A 14,633-nucleotide genomic window follows, 5' to 3' on the forward strand; every position below is an offset into this window, starting at 1 on the left:
GCGTGTCACGTCCGTCGCCAGCATCCAGCCTTGCCGTGCACCCTCTCGCGAACGGCCTTGAACGCCAGTCGACGTCTGGGAGGGCACCGAGATCGTCTGTCACGGGTTTAGACCCTGGTGCTGCGACACGGGCAGCTCCTCACACTTCACAAAACTGACTTCCAGTGATCCACACGGTCCGTCATTGACTGACCCGCGCCTCACACGGTGACCGACACGTGCCTCACTCGTCGGCGCTGCTCACACCCACCCACACGCGCTCGCTTGCTCAAGCACTGGGAAAGACGAATTGTCTCATTGGTGCTGGTCAGACACCCACACGAGCATCACACTCTCGCTTGCTCTCTTCTCTTCTTTTTTTCGCGCTTACACCCGCTTCTTGCTCACTTCTCTTCTCCCTCCCTGGCTTTCTTTCTCGTTCCTCTTCTCCCTCTTACTTCTCTCACCTCAGAACGGACCTCCAATTCTTTTTATATCTGCGGCCCGTCTCGGCGGGCGCAGAGTCCCCCCACAGCTCACCTGCTCTACTTGCGCACGGTTACCATGACGACCCTTGCGCTCTCAAAAAAGGTGGGCGTCAACACTCGCGAAAGAAATACGTGCATAAACATTGCTGAGGAAAAATAAGGGCACCAGCGCTCGGGAAAGAAATGTGTGTGAACGTGTCTGTTGTAAAGAAAGAAAAAAAAAAAAGCTTCCCATAAGAGAGGGGATCTATCCTTTACCCTTCTCAACGCATCACATTTAAAATCCCATTAGACATGGGGATGGGGCTAATCTGAACATGCATTTATGGAAATAACTGTTGAGGACCTGGATGTGTGGATGCATTCATCAGAACGGATTCTGAAATCCGTAACAATATATATATATATATATATATATATATATATATATATATATATATATATATATATATGTATATGTGTATATATACATACACACATACATGGACAGAATGTGTGTGTATACTTGGAAAATGGAAATTCTGCATAATAATAGTATGTTCAAAAAGTTTTGAACTTGCCGGTTTCTTTGTCAGGGTGGCGACCTGCTAAACTCTGCCGTTGACTCTTCCTGTTTGCTTGTCGCACTGTCCCTTGGTTGCCGGCAGTCAGGCCACACCATCCCTTGGACAAAACTGGTCTCAAACAAAATCATGCTAATGTATACCATTTGAATTCATTTGTAACAACCAACATCTAATTCACCATCTCATGAGACATGTCTCACGGAAATTCTGTGGTATTGCCACTGAAATGATTGTGAGTCGTCTAATAACCTTCGTCACCAAAGATGGATTGAGGTTGTTTTTTTTTCCCGTGTTTGTCAGTCTGTCTCTTTGTGAGTAGAATATGTCAAAAACGTTATGGAAGGATTTGGCCAAAATTTGGTAGCCAGGTTGCGTGAGATGAGGACTAATTGTTTCGATTTTGGTGAAGATTCAAATCTGGATACGCAAATTTTTAAGGGGTTTTTCACCATTACGAGAGAGGGCCAGCCAAAACTGATATAGTGTCGAGCACAGCCAAAACCGATATATATATATATATATATATATATATATATATATATATATATATATATATATATATATATATATATATATATATATATATATATATATATATATATATATATATATATATATACATAAATCCTTCTTCTTCTCCAATGGCTTGATTTCCGATCATCAATTTGGTTTCAGACCAGGTTACTCTACCCTGGATATGCTGATATGAACAGGATATGCTTCTGCTCTCCCAACAATGGATGGAGATCCTCAATGCCAGACATGAAATCGGACCAATCTCCCCAGACATATCGCGTGCTGTTGACACAGTCTGGCACCCTGCCCTGCTCACCAAACTCTCTTCCTATGATATCCAAGGCCATCTCCACTCATGGCTCGCAGAATTCCTCCCCTGTCACAGCTAATATGTGGCCCTAAATGGCGTTCTCTCATCCCCTCTTCCTGTCCAGGCTGGAGTTCTTCAAGCGAGCGTTCTGGGCCCTGTTCTTTTTCTGGTTTTCATCAATGATCTCTCTCCGACTCTGGAAACACCTCTTCATCTCTTTGCTGATGACTCCACCCTCTGCCGTACCATCTGTCATCCCTCAGACCGGAAAGCAGCAGCTTCTTCATTCACTGCAGATCTGGATAAAATCACAAACTGGTCCAACACGTGGAACATGTCTTTTAATCCTGACAAATCTCACACTCACTACGTCTCTCCAAAATGACCGTTTGGACCCCCCGAGCCCCCCCCCCCCCAAATGCACTTTCTCAACAATCCTCTGGAAGAAGTCCTTTTCATTCAATCCTCTGAGTGTCACTATCTGCCATCATCTTTCCTGGGAAAGCCACATTTCCAACATGGCCTCCAAAGCCATTCGCCGACTGGGCATCCTCCGTCGTGCAAAGTCCTTCCTCAGCCCACATGAGCTCCTGACCACATACAAAGCTTTCGTCCACAGCCTGATGGAGTACCGCTCTCCCCTCTGGGCTGGTGCTCCTTCCAATCACCTTTCTCGGCTTCACGCTGTGGAAACCAAGGCATTTAGGATCATTGGTATCTCTCGTCGTGAGGCCGAGTCTTTGGGCCTCTCACTCACACCACAGGCAGGTCTGTGGTCTTTCTGTCCTCGCAGTCTGTACCAGAGTATAGTTCAAAACAGCTGTTCACCACCACCTCTTATCATCCCCCATCCAAATCCTCGATCTTTTCTACCCCTGTTAATTCACCCCAAACCCACCTACCTCCTTCAAATTTCTTGCTTTCCTTCCTGAAAGTCCCTGTAATGCCCATGTTGTGTACCCCATGTTCCCCACCCCATCCCTCTCCCTTCCACAAATCTAATGTCTCTGTTCCCCACTGTTTTGTCCTTCCCACTCTTGCCCCTGCTGTCTCATGCCCCCCTTGCTGTGTGTTATGTGTTCGCTCTCATACGAGCCTCGACAAGGTATACAAAAAAGGATGCCTGGCCCATCCCCATCTCTTTGAGATGCCGATTAACCTGCTGCAACTCCGAGGCACGCAGCCATCCCGTTGGTCTTCTCCACTCATGAGGTTCCCTCGCTGAGAGAATCTGATGTGCAGGATCAGCGCAAGGAAATCGAGCCACATGTCCATACAGGCGCAGCTGATGCTCACGGATTATACAGGTAACAAATCTCATCTGTGTCTCAGCAACTGCTCATTGGACATACAGGCCGACCAGCGATAGCCAATAATTCTCCGAAGAGACTTGGTACTGAAGGAGTTAAATCTTCATCTCAGATTATTTGTTAGAGTCCAAGTCTCACATCCGTAGAGCAAAACTGGAAGCACCAAGGACCTGAAGACTCGACTTTTGTCCTACATTGATACCGACAGCACCACACTCCATGATCCAGTGAATCCATGACTCCCCAGGCCCGACCCAGACGTCTTTTGATTTCCAGCTCTCAACCTGCGGAGACATGAATATCACTGCCAAGGTAAGTGAATCTCTCCATGACCACAACATCCTCACCACAAACTGGTACAGACAATATGGCAGCATCCAATATGTTATTGAAAGCCTAGATCTTTGTTTTGACCCAAGAAACCCGGAGTCCCAGCGGCTCCAATTCCACATTCAGTGCCTCGAGGGCCTCTACAAGGACATCCAGTGTTTACACAAGGATGACTGCACCATCTGCGAAATCAAGGTCAGAGATCTTGAAATTTCCAAGCGATGCACCGCAACTTGATCTCTCCGACATTCTCCCCAGAATCCAGTCCATGCAAGTGTTGAAGAGTGTGGGGGCCAGTCCACACCCCTGACAAACTCCAGTAACAACTGGAAATATGTCGGAGATGGAACCACCGTGCAGTCTGTACCAGAGTATAGTTCAGCAATGAGATCGATCAACTTTGGCACCCCGCACAGACCCAGAATCCTCCAGATGGCATCCCGATTCACTGAATCGAATGCTTTGTGGAGATCAACATAGGCTGTGAGCAGCCCTTGCCAAAACTCTCGTCTGCGTTTTGCACATCCCAGCCACCTTTCTCTCTGTACTCCTTATAAATAAAGTTTTAGAAAGGAAAAACTTATTCTGTCGTGCTGCCTCCCGTGCGTGCTGCTGCCAAAATTTAGCTTTCCATTGGGTGACCTTGGGGTGTACCAAGTTGCAACAACTGGGCGTAGTAGTTGAGACCTTTTCGCGGGATAAAATATCCCGGCACAGACAACCCACGTTAACGGAGGCTGTGTGACACGACAATGTGACTATAAACTTTTTGAAGTTTATATGATCTCTTGAGATTTCCACATTGATTTTTGGCTGTCATCTTCTTACAGGAGGAAGAGATGAGGAATAGTGCTGAGGCTAAGTATGACCACCTCAATGATGAGTTGCACATCCAAATTGAGGTTTATGCACCACTGGAAGAGGCTTATTGCAGAATGGGTCAAGCAGTGGAGCACGTTAAGAAGTATTTGATTCCGGTAAGTGTAATGTCCATTCTCTGTTGTTGTTTTATTATTATTATTATCATTGTGAGGAATTGGTTATTGCTTTGAGAATTCTTACATGAGCCTTGACTCCAGTATGAATTGCTTTCTTTAATACTGTACAAAATACTTCAGATAGTAACTTGTCATGACTGTTGTGGTATCTGCCATAAAGCACTTTGTAGTGTATCTCAAACGATTGCAAATGGAAAAAACAATTCAATCGACTGAGAAAAGGGTAAAGGGTTTGAGAACTGTCGTGTAAAGTAAAGGGAAAGAATGTACAGTATTCTGTTTTGTTTAATTGGTCAAGTGGCATTTCTTTTTGTGCTTACTGGGATATGCGAAGCCATTTCAAAAGGGTTTGTGTGGACCTTTTGCCATGCTGAACTAACAACACCAATGTGTGCGTATTTACACACCTTTCTCCTTCATGTCCACTTCCACACAATCACTCCATATCCTCTTTGGTCTGTCCAGCAGTCTCCTTCCAGGTTGTATCATTCTCATCGTACTTCTACTCGCTTACTAATCATCCCTCCTCATCACATGCCCATACCATCCTAATCTCGTTCTCTGTACTTTCTTAGATGCTTCAACCCCCTTCACAGTTCCTCTGATGTACAGTATTCGTTCCTCGCATGGTCTTTTCGCGTTGCACCACAAAACCATCTTGGTCACATCTAATCTTTGCTCCAACCTTATTATCTGCAATGTCTCTATGCCGTACAACAGCGCTGGACTCACTATCTCATGAGCACCTTTCCCCTCAGTCTCATCAGCATCTTTATGTCAAAGCACAAGAAAGCAATCACCTTGTTCTAGGGGATTGAGAAAGTTAGGTGGGTGGGGGCGGTGGGAGCTTCTAGATGGTCCTTTCGGAGAGATGTAGTATAGTGAGAGTGAGATTTGTCAGTATTGAAAGACATGTTCCGAGTGTTTGACCAGCTTGTGATTTCATCCAGGTCTACAGAGCGTGTAGAGGCTACTGCCTGTCGATGAGCATAATGACATGGTATGGCAGAGGGTGGAGTCATCAACAAAGAGATGGAGGATTTTCCAGAGAGTTGGAGAGATCATTGATGAAAACCAGAAAAAGCACAGAGCCAAGGTCACTGCCTTGAACTCCAGCCTGCACAGGAAGAGAGGATGAGAGAGAGACCATTAAGAGCCATGTGTTGACTGTGATAGGAGAGGAAGTCCTTTACAATAAGAGTATGGGACTTGCAAAAATCAAATGTAACCTACTGGTCTGGTCATCCTGGGCGACAAGTGATTGAATTATTTGAATATTCTCCTTCAAGGTTACCTGACTGGCCATTTTGACCTCCAGGTAAACTTCCAATCGTTTTACTTCAATAAATTGTCATTGCCTTTCATTGTTAACACCAGCACATATTAATGTCATTGTATCGATCACACATTTCTCATGTCAAGTAGAAGCAGAAGTGGTCAATATAACTCAGAGGCTTCAGAAGAGCACAAAAGTGGCCCTCGCGATACATGGAAGTTGAAATATAGGCAGTCTGATTACCAGAAATAAATCCTTATTTTATTTCTAACTTATTCTTCGCTTTGCCTAACCACTTGACCATTGGGGTGGATAGCATCAGCTCCTCTTTCTGATGTTCCATGGGATTGAACTCACGATGGGGAAATAAATTACAGTTTCCATCGCTTCCTTGTTGACATTTTCCATCTCATTGTTTATTTCTATCCTTAGGACTACAATGATGACATTTGCCAAAGCCAGCTGATGGAGATGTATTTGAATGGAGGCAATGATGTACGAGGCATGGGTAGAGGCATGGCTTCTCCCTCGAACCAGTCCATGAATCTTGGCAGGTGAGAAACACCAGCACTTGGGGATATGATGGTAAATATGTCTGTATACAATGTTGGTGTTCTGGTCAAGGAGGATGGTGTGGGGATAACAGCTTTTGGAATTTAGAAGATTGCATCATCTCTGAACCCCTACCCTCCTCACTCTCCCCCTCCTTCAAAAGTGCATTTGAATTGAAATTTATGAAATATGACAGTGCTAGAATTTCCCTTCGAACTATTTCTCTCGTCCATGATCAGAGGACGTGGTGTCCCACCTCCTCTTTTGAAGAACCCTTCAGCAGCACGCCCATCCCCTCGCGGTGGTCACGCACCCCACGGTCCTGGAACCATGCCTGCGCGCGGTGGGTTGGTAAGTGGCAAGCATGTATTATCTTTGACCTCAGAAATTGTCTCATCGTTTGAGAAATTTGACCTTTCAAGCAGAGCATCCGCTCCTAATTTTAGCTCAAAACCTTTATGCACAATAATCTCTTGAATATTCCTTTTTATGGGAAATGAGAACTCTTGCTTATTTAGCCTTCGAAGCCTGTAGGGATGTTATGTGGTATGTACCATAAGAGGTCATTATTGTGTTGTCGTTCGCTTGAGATCCCATGGTCCCTTGGCACTTGCCATGTCCTGGCTTTAAATGATGCACATTACAACAGGGAGACCTCATTATCGTCTGGTCTATTCTGGTGATGAGGCACTGGGATAATTCCTCTTGCATTTTGATGACCTGAGTGTTTATTGCAAATCTGAGAAATTTATGGGGTTTTGGAAATTGGTGAAATTTTTTTTTTTTTATCGTAAATAATAATAAACTAGAAGGGCACTCGGTAGAGCGCGTACCTCCGCCACATAATGCCTGATCCACGAGAACGTATCGCTCAATACATTTTTGAAATATCATGCTATACAGCACTATATCGTTTTTGGCCCAATGTCTCAATGGTGAAGAATCACTTTAGAAATTAAATAATTCTCGTATCGGATCCGGATTCGGATCTTCACCGAAATCGAATCGATTCGTCCTTGTGACACAACCAACCTGTCCACCAAGTGTTGTCTGAATACGTCCACAACTTTGAGATATTCTGCTCACAGACAGGTACAGGTGTCAAAACATAATCTTCAATGGTGGACGGAATGACTGATTAATATAAGTACTGCACAATAAAACCTGTATGTTAAGAGTGTTTGAGAAGGAACGCTTTACGAGGTGGGGTTAAAGTGACTCTCGGGCCCCCATGTACTTTGGTTCCACCCTTCATAGTTTTCATTTTGCTGTCATCTTAATTATTACGCTTTAACAAAATTCAGCAATTATTGATTGCAGTTAACTGGCAATAGTTTAGAAAGCAAACAAATTTTTGAACTTGTAGGTAGGTACACAAGGAAAGTTTTTTTTTGTTGTTGTTGTTGTTGTTTTTTTTTATATCTGTGTGACCGAGTCAGCATTCGGTCGTCATGATTCGTTCGGTGAATAAAGTGTCCTGAACTTTCTTTGTATGCACATGTTCCTCTTTGCTGGCATTAAAAAAGTTGCATTTTTTTTGTTGTGAAAATGTATCGGCTGGTGAACTTAAACCCCCACCCAGCTATAAACTGTCATCCTGGTGTGTTTCACAGGCAGGGTGAGTTATCAATTTCTTCACCGTCCCTTGGACGGACCGTAAACTCTGCGTCCCATTTGCCGGCTTCAGTCGGTGAACGTTAAAGATGCCATGGTGTTCTTCGTGAAGAGTAGGCGAGCTATCGCCGGCACCACGGCCAAAATTACAAAGTCCTGGTCTAACCGACAATAGGGCACTGCATCTGTGGCACAGCAGCACCCCCAGCAAATGGTGGTACCTGCAACTGTGCATTTTAAAGGAGCAGCTGGTGCACTGCATGAGGCTGAAACCACAGCAAGTTATTTCCCCATTATTATTTCGTTGATTTGTGGCAAATTGGATAACCTAGTTGGGGCCACTTGTGCTATTTAATCATCCTCTGATTCTCTGAGTTGTCATTTTGCCATCTGTACATACAGATAACAAAGCATTATTACAGTACATCCAAAATGCATTTAATCAGTTCAGCATTTCAAACGTTAGGCTTTGTTAAAGGGACAGGAGCAGTCCTCCTGGCCAACTCCAGTTCGGTGAGGATAATTTGGAGCCATTTAAGAAGATCAGTTCATCGTTATTGTCTCGCACCGTCTTTGTACTGGTGTCCTTGCCACGTTAACTTGTGTGGAAGGATAGGTCAGAAACGCAGTTAACTCGCTTTATTTTAAACCGGAATACATTTGTATACAGTTAACATGTGTAGATCCCTGTAAGACAATGGTAAAATATTGTCACATGGGTATGTGGAGCGGTGAACACATTCTGGTGTTGATTTTGTTCAATGATGTCACCTTCAATGGACCAGCATGGTGGGTTTTTTTTGGTTACAGTTTAAAAAATCTCAATGTTGAGATAAATTGTTCGGTAAGGTTTAAAACCGGAGATTTCACCCCACCCTCCCCCACACTTTATTTCCAATGACTGTAGGTATAACTAGAAGGGCACTCGGTGGAGCACATATCTCCGCCACGTGTACCTTTTTTGAAATATCATGCAATACAGAACTATATCTTTTTTTTTGGCCCTTTCAATGGTGAAGAATCACTTTAAAAAAAATTCTCGGATCTGCACCAAAATCGAATCAATTTGTCCTTGCCACACTCCCAACCTGTCCAAGTTTCATCTGGATCTAGCCACAACTTTGAGATATCCTGCACACAGACAAACGGGTGAAAACATAACCTTCACCTTAAGTGGCGGAGGTAAAAATCATCCCCCAACTCGCGACCCTCCACCCTCTCCCCTTCCACCCTCACGACTCGTAGTCTGGCAGTTGTTAAACTTTGGTTGGATTTCATATTCAGCGTGTATTCCAAAATTATTGGTTAAAATACTTTTGGATAGCATTGGTGGAACATTGTGTGGTGTTTTATTTTCATGGGTATTTTGGTAAAAGGCTAAGCTCGCAGCATAGCTTTGAGGTATGCGAACTCGTGTTTGAGCTGTCGAAGTCTGGTTCAAAACTCGACCCAGCTATAAACTGTCACCTTGGTGTTTTGTATGCAAGGCGAGCCATCAATGCGTCATCCTTCATATGGATGTTAAGTCTGTCGGATCACTGTGCCAGCAATGGTTGCTGGACGTTGAAGATCCCACTGTTTCGTTCACAAAGGAGTCAAGTTGTTGCCCACATCGTGGCAAAAATTCCTGCCTTGATTGACTGCCAGAAAGGCAACGGCAAACCACCCAGCTTAACTTTTACCAAGGAAAACCTTTGGCAGCACTGATGCTTTGTCAAAAGTACAGTACATTTGATTGGTTGAGTGAAAGGCTAAAGGAGTCCAACAGAATGGTGTACAGGTAGCACACTTACATTGGGAATGTCTATTCTGTGGTTTTTTGTGGGATTTTGTTTTTTTTTATATGTGATCGAGGCTCGTGGAAGAGCTCGCGCAGAATGGAAGGAAACGGTGAAAGGGAAAGCGCCAATAACAGGGTGGAAGTGAGAGTGAGATGAAGGTGATGGGGAGAAAGACACGTGGGGGTGAACAAGCTGCAATCAAGCTGAATGCTAAACAGAAAAGGAACAAACCATGCAACAACTAACAAACAAAAACAGTTGAGGGAGGAAATCACAATAACCTGGAAAATAGGAGAGCTTGGGAATGTGATCATTTGGGGTAGAAGAGATCAGGAGTATGAATGGGGGCTGATCTGAGATGGTGAACAGCTGCCTTGTCGGCCAAGAGGAAAGAATGGGACTGGACAGACTGGAGAAATTGGTTCTACAGGTTAGAGAAATGAGGCTTGATTCTCAGGCCAACTATAAGCTCTGATGTGTCGTCGGCAGGGCACGTCATTACAGTGCACCATTCTTCAGATGGATACGTATGTAGCTGAACATCATCTGATCGTAGTAGCTGGTGGACTTTGAAGATCCCATGTCTTTCAACAAAGAGTAGCCTAGTTATTCTCAGGACCTGGGTCAAATTCCAAAACGTTGCCAGCTTAAGTGGAATGTCGGTCTTGGCCAGCTGGTTCCTGATAGATTTGGGCCAAGTGCTGTATGAGCTGCTGGCCCCAACTTGAAGGGAAATGCTGCAAAGCAGAGTGAAGGCCAAAAGAGTAAACTTCAAAATCCACTGTTGTATTAATTGTTACAAAAGAATTGCATTGCAAAATTTCAATTTTCAGATTTTTTTTTTATTCTTCCTTCTTGCATGCCACTTGCTGTATTATGCAGATTTATTTTCTGCCTTCCCATCTCAGCCATATTTGTTGACTTAGCAAGGTTGTACGTATGTAAAAGTAAAATGAACTGTGCTTGTGGTGCAAAACCATTCCTACCATGCCCCCCCCACCCCCCAACACTGTAAGCAAGGCTTCTACATCGTGAAATGCTTAACTTTTCCAGAACCTTTTGGAGAAATACCTGGATGAATACTTGTGCTGAGTTTTCCTGTTGATCTCACCTTTTCCACTTTCCTCATTCAGCAGCAACCTGTTGCTGGAAGGGGTGCAGCACCTGGATGGGGAATGAGAGGTGGAAGCGGTGCACCTCCCCCCATTGCTCCTCAGCTTCCACCTCCTCCATTGCCCCCAATTCCACCCACCAGCCAAGCGGATCCCAGTGCGATGTCCACACGTGGTGGATTTGGACGCGGCGCACAGTTACCACACACTTTTCCCGCCTCCATGCCTCCCAAGCCTCCGGTTGAGTATAGTGATTATGTGAGTTCCCTGGTATTTTGTCGTCTTTTTTTTTTTTTTTTAATATTTTTAAAATTTAAATTGATTTTCCAAGTTGTTCCAGGTATATTATTGGGTGCCAGAGAAAGATGAGTGTCTGGATTTCTCTTCTCAATGTGCTTTGTACTTTGCTGAGCTACTTTCTTCTATGCCTTTCATGCCAAAAACTGTCACTGCTACCACAACCATCCCCCCCCATTTGCTATCTATTTACTACTGTATCAGGCTGACAGAATGGCCTAGAAGTAAGCTGTCCAGCCTGAGTTCGAATCTTAACCCAGCTATAAACTGTCATCCCGGTGTTTCATAGGCAGAGCGATTCATCAATGTGGGCGCCGTCCCTCAAATGGACGTTAAACAGACGTGGTATCTGCCAGCATTCATTGGTGGAGGTTAAATATCCTATGATTGCCTTCATGAAGAGTAGGTGAGTTATCATTGGCACCTTGAACAATTTACAAATTCCCTGCTCCAACCAGCAGAGGCATTGCATCAGCGGCACAGCCGCACCTTCAGCCAACGACGCTACCCTGCAGCCTTGTGCTGCATTTTAATGAAGAAGACTATCATTAGAGAAGAGTGGTATCTGCATTTGCAGATGGTAAGGATGCTTTTGGCTTTGCACCACCTTCTGAAGTGAATCGATGAAAATTCCTTCGATTTTTATAGGTTGTACTTTTTAAAGTGAGCTTGGACATTGAGTACCAAACAAGCAGAAATTGGAGTTCAGCCATTTGCCTTGTTTCCACTTCCATGTCTATATGCATATCTGATGTTGAACTCTTCACACGTTTACACCTACTCAAGTAAACAAGTAGTGTGCGCGCGCGGTGTGCTTACACTGTGTAAGAATACAAACCGTGTTTCCACATTCTTTCGGGTCGCTCACCTGCATTTGATTTTTCATTTATTTATATTTTCATTTCCAGATGTTTTCCGACGGTTCTGTGATTTCCCCCACCCACTGTGTACTGACTTCAGTATCCGTCGGCACACACAATTTCACCTCTCTGTCACCTGGAAGGAACTGGTCTTTCATATCAGTCAGCCAGTGGTTAGAAAGAACTTTATATATTATTATTATTATTATTATTGTTGGAATTGAAATGCTAATTATAGTGTCTTGCTACTGGGTGCTTTCAGCAGTACTGATCATAGTATGTAAATTTATGCTTCTGCCCCGGTTTTTACTTACGAAATCTAAAGATTTTGTAAGTATATTGATGACTTCCGTTTCTGTTTGTTTGTTTCTTTGTTTGTTTGTTTGTTTCTTTGTTTGTTTGTTTGTTTGTTGGCACGATAACTCGAGAGCGGAAGAAGCTACCAATGTGAAATTACACCACGTGATTCAGGAGGGTGATGGCTAGTGCTGATTAGATTTTGGTCAAAATCTGTCAAAGGTCAAGGTCACAGTGAGGTCAAACATTTGATTTTTGATGGTTTGGTACAGAATCATCGTAGAAACTTCTGGATTGCGTTGCTACCTTCTCGAGAGACAGCTGTTATTAGACAAGGTCAGAGGTCAAGTTGACTATTTCGTAAGTACCAGTCTATGAATGCTTGTTTATTTATTGATTTTTTTTTGCAGGGATATGATTCTTATGAAAGTTACGCCTATGAGCGTGATCCACGAGATCCTTACGCCTACCCAGAATGTTCGTATGAAGGATATGAGCAAGAGGCTACAGCACCGCAAAGGTATTTGTGATTGGACAAAATAACCTTGAAATTATATTATATGTGCTCTCACTTTAACAGCCTCCTCATCACTTCCCTCCCCCCATCCACTTTCCTCACCTTAATCTAATTCGTTCTTGTTGGTGTGTGTGTGTGTGTGTGTGTGTGTGTGTGTGTGTGTGTGTGTGTGTGTGTGTGTGTGTGTGTGTGTGTGTGTGTGTGTGTGTGTGTGTATATATATATATATATATATATACACACACACACACAGTCATGCGCCACTTCACGACGGGGTTATGTTCTGAGAAACGCGTAGTGAAGCGACGTCGTCGTTGTGCGAACATCATTTTTTTTTTTTCGTTTTCGAACATCGTACTTACACAAAACTAGACACCTCGGCTATATGGTGTGGCCTATTGCTCCTCGGATACAAACCTGTACAGCATGTTACTGTACTGAATACTGTCGGCAATTGTAACACGCATCCAAGAGAGACTGAAGACACGTTAGTTACCTTTGTGCAGTTCATGACGGCCATCGGTGTTGTTAGCAGCAGCTAACAATCTCCTCTCGCATCGATTATAGAAAGGTGAATAATGTGCGTTTGGATTTTATAAATATGTAATCATTGCATCGATGTTATAATTTATAAATGAAGAAACGAGCTCCTGTCAATTGTGATATATATATATATATATATATATATATATATATATATATATATATATATATATATATATATATATATATATATATATATATATATATATATATATATATATATATATATATATATATATATATATATTCATTCGGAACAGTGCGATTGTTTTAACAACATATAAAAAGCTTCACCAAAAACAAATTTGTGTTTTAATGGCGACTAAGAACAACGATTTATTCGCGGAATTCTTCAATTCAAAGGTAATTTACTTGCTCGAAGGTAAACGTGCAAACATTGGTTCAGTTTGAAAGCAGATTTCCTTGAATCCCGATTTAGCACGATCCTGTTTTTTTTTTTTTTGCGATGACATTTTATGGACCTCAACGATCGCATTATAACGGGGCCACACTGTCGTTTATTATCATTATGAGGTATTATGTACTCTACAGTGTACCTAATTGTATGTGTTATTTTTATACGAGGCTACATCACTCGGCGATAGGAATTTTTCAGTTACTTTTTTTTCTTTTTTTTTTTTTCAGAGCTGGCAGATCCGTCGTATATGCGATTCGTCGTTGCCCGGAACGTCGTTAAGCGGTGCATGACTATATATATATATATATATATATATATATATATATATATATATATATATATATATATATATATATATATATATATATATATATATATAACTCTACATGTCAACAGACAACACAGTTCTTCCAGTAAAAATACCATTTAATTTTCAGAATTGATTGTAAAGATTTAGCATGTGATACTAGTGCCATAATTTACTACTTGTGTGGACCCAGCACGGGAACTGAGAGTTATGACTACGGCCATGGAAGTACGGCGGAGTCTTATGCACCTTATGGTGAGTGCAGCTTTATTTTATTGTATTCTGGTCACTCCCTCCCATAATGCATAGTGATGGATCTGCTTTTGTGAAGCTTAATCAGGCTTTCAATGTTGTCGATGAGACATTTCCACACTTTAGCTTTCAGTCATCACAATATCAAACATTCGGGAGGTGGGGATGGGGGATCCATGTGCAATGCCCCCACTGTTTTCAAGACGACAAACGCAACTGACCCCCCCCCCCCTTCTACTCAGATCCCTGATTACTACCATCTCAGATCCCTGAGCCACACCCACTCCCCATGGGGCCTACGCTATCCTTA

General features: G+C 43.0%; 1 protein-coding gene across 4 annotated transcripts in view; it reads left to right on the forward strand.

The window, feature by feature from the left end:
- The window catches only part of LOC147025963 (KH domain-containing, RNA-binding, signal transduction-associated protein 2-like), a 57,599-nt gene that overhangs the window by 31,035 nt on the left and 11,931 nt on the right, over nucleotides 1–14,633 (forward strand). Inside the window, exons 4-9 of one of the 4 annotated variants that reach the window (XM_085880907.1) lie at nucleotides 4,330–4,476; nucleotides 6,206–6,327; nucleotides 6,565–6,676; nucleotides 10,857–11,072; nucleotides 12,697–12,806; nucleotides 14,265–14,326. In XM_085880907.1, coding sequence (XP_085737033.1) covers nucleotides 4,330–4,476; nucleotides 6,206–6,327; nucleotides 6,565–6,676; nucleotides 10,857–11,072; nucleotides 12,697–12,806; nucleotides 14,265–14,326 — 769 coding nt within the window. Of the gene's footprint in view, nucleotides 1–4,329; nucleotides 4,477–6,205; nucleotides 6,328–6,564; nucleotides 6,677–10,853; nucleotides 11,091–12,696; nucleotides 12,807–14,264; nucleotides 14,327–14,633 lie in introns of all 4 variants that reach the window. The other 3 variants (XM_085880906.1, XM_085880905.1, XM_085880904.1) reach the window with 3 other exon arrangements.

The sequence above is a fragment of the Eptatretus burgeri genome, chromosome 5, assembly GCF_056783735.1.
Source record: "Eptatretus burgeri isolate ZD-2024b chromosome 5, Ebu_testis_v1, whole genome shotgun sequence".
Classification (NCBI taxonomy): domain Eukaryota; kingdom Metazoa; phylum Chordata; class Myxini; order Myxiniformes; family Myxinidae; genus Eptatretus; species Eptatretus burgeri.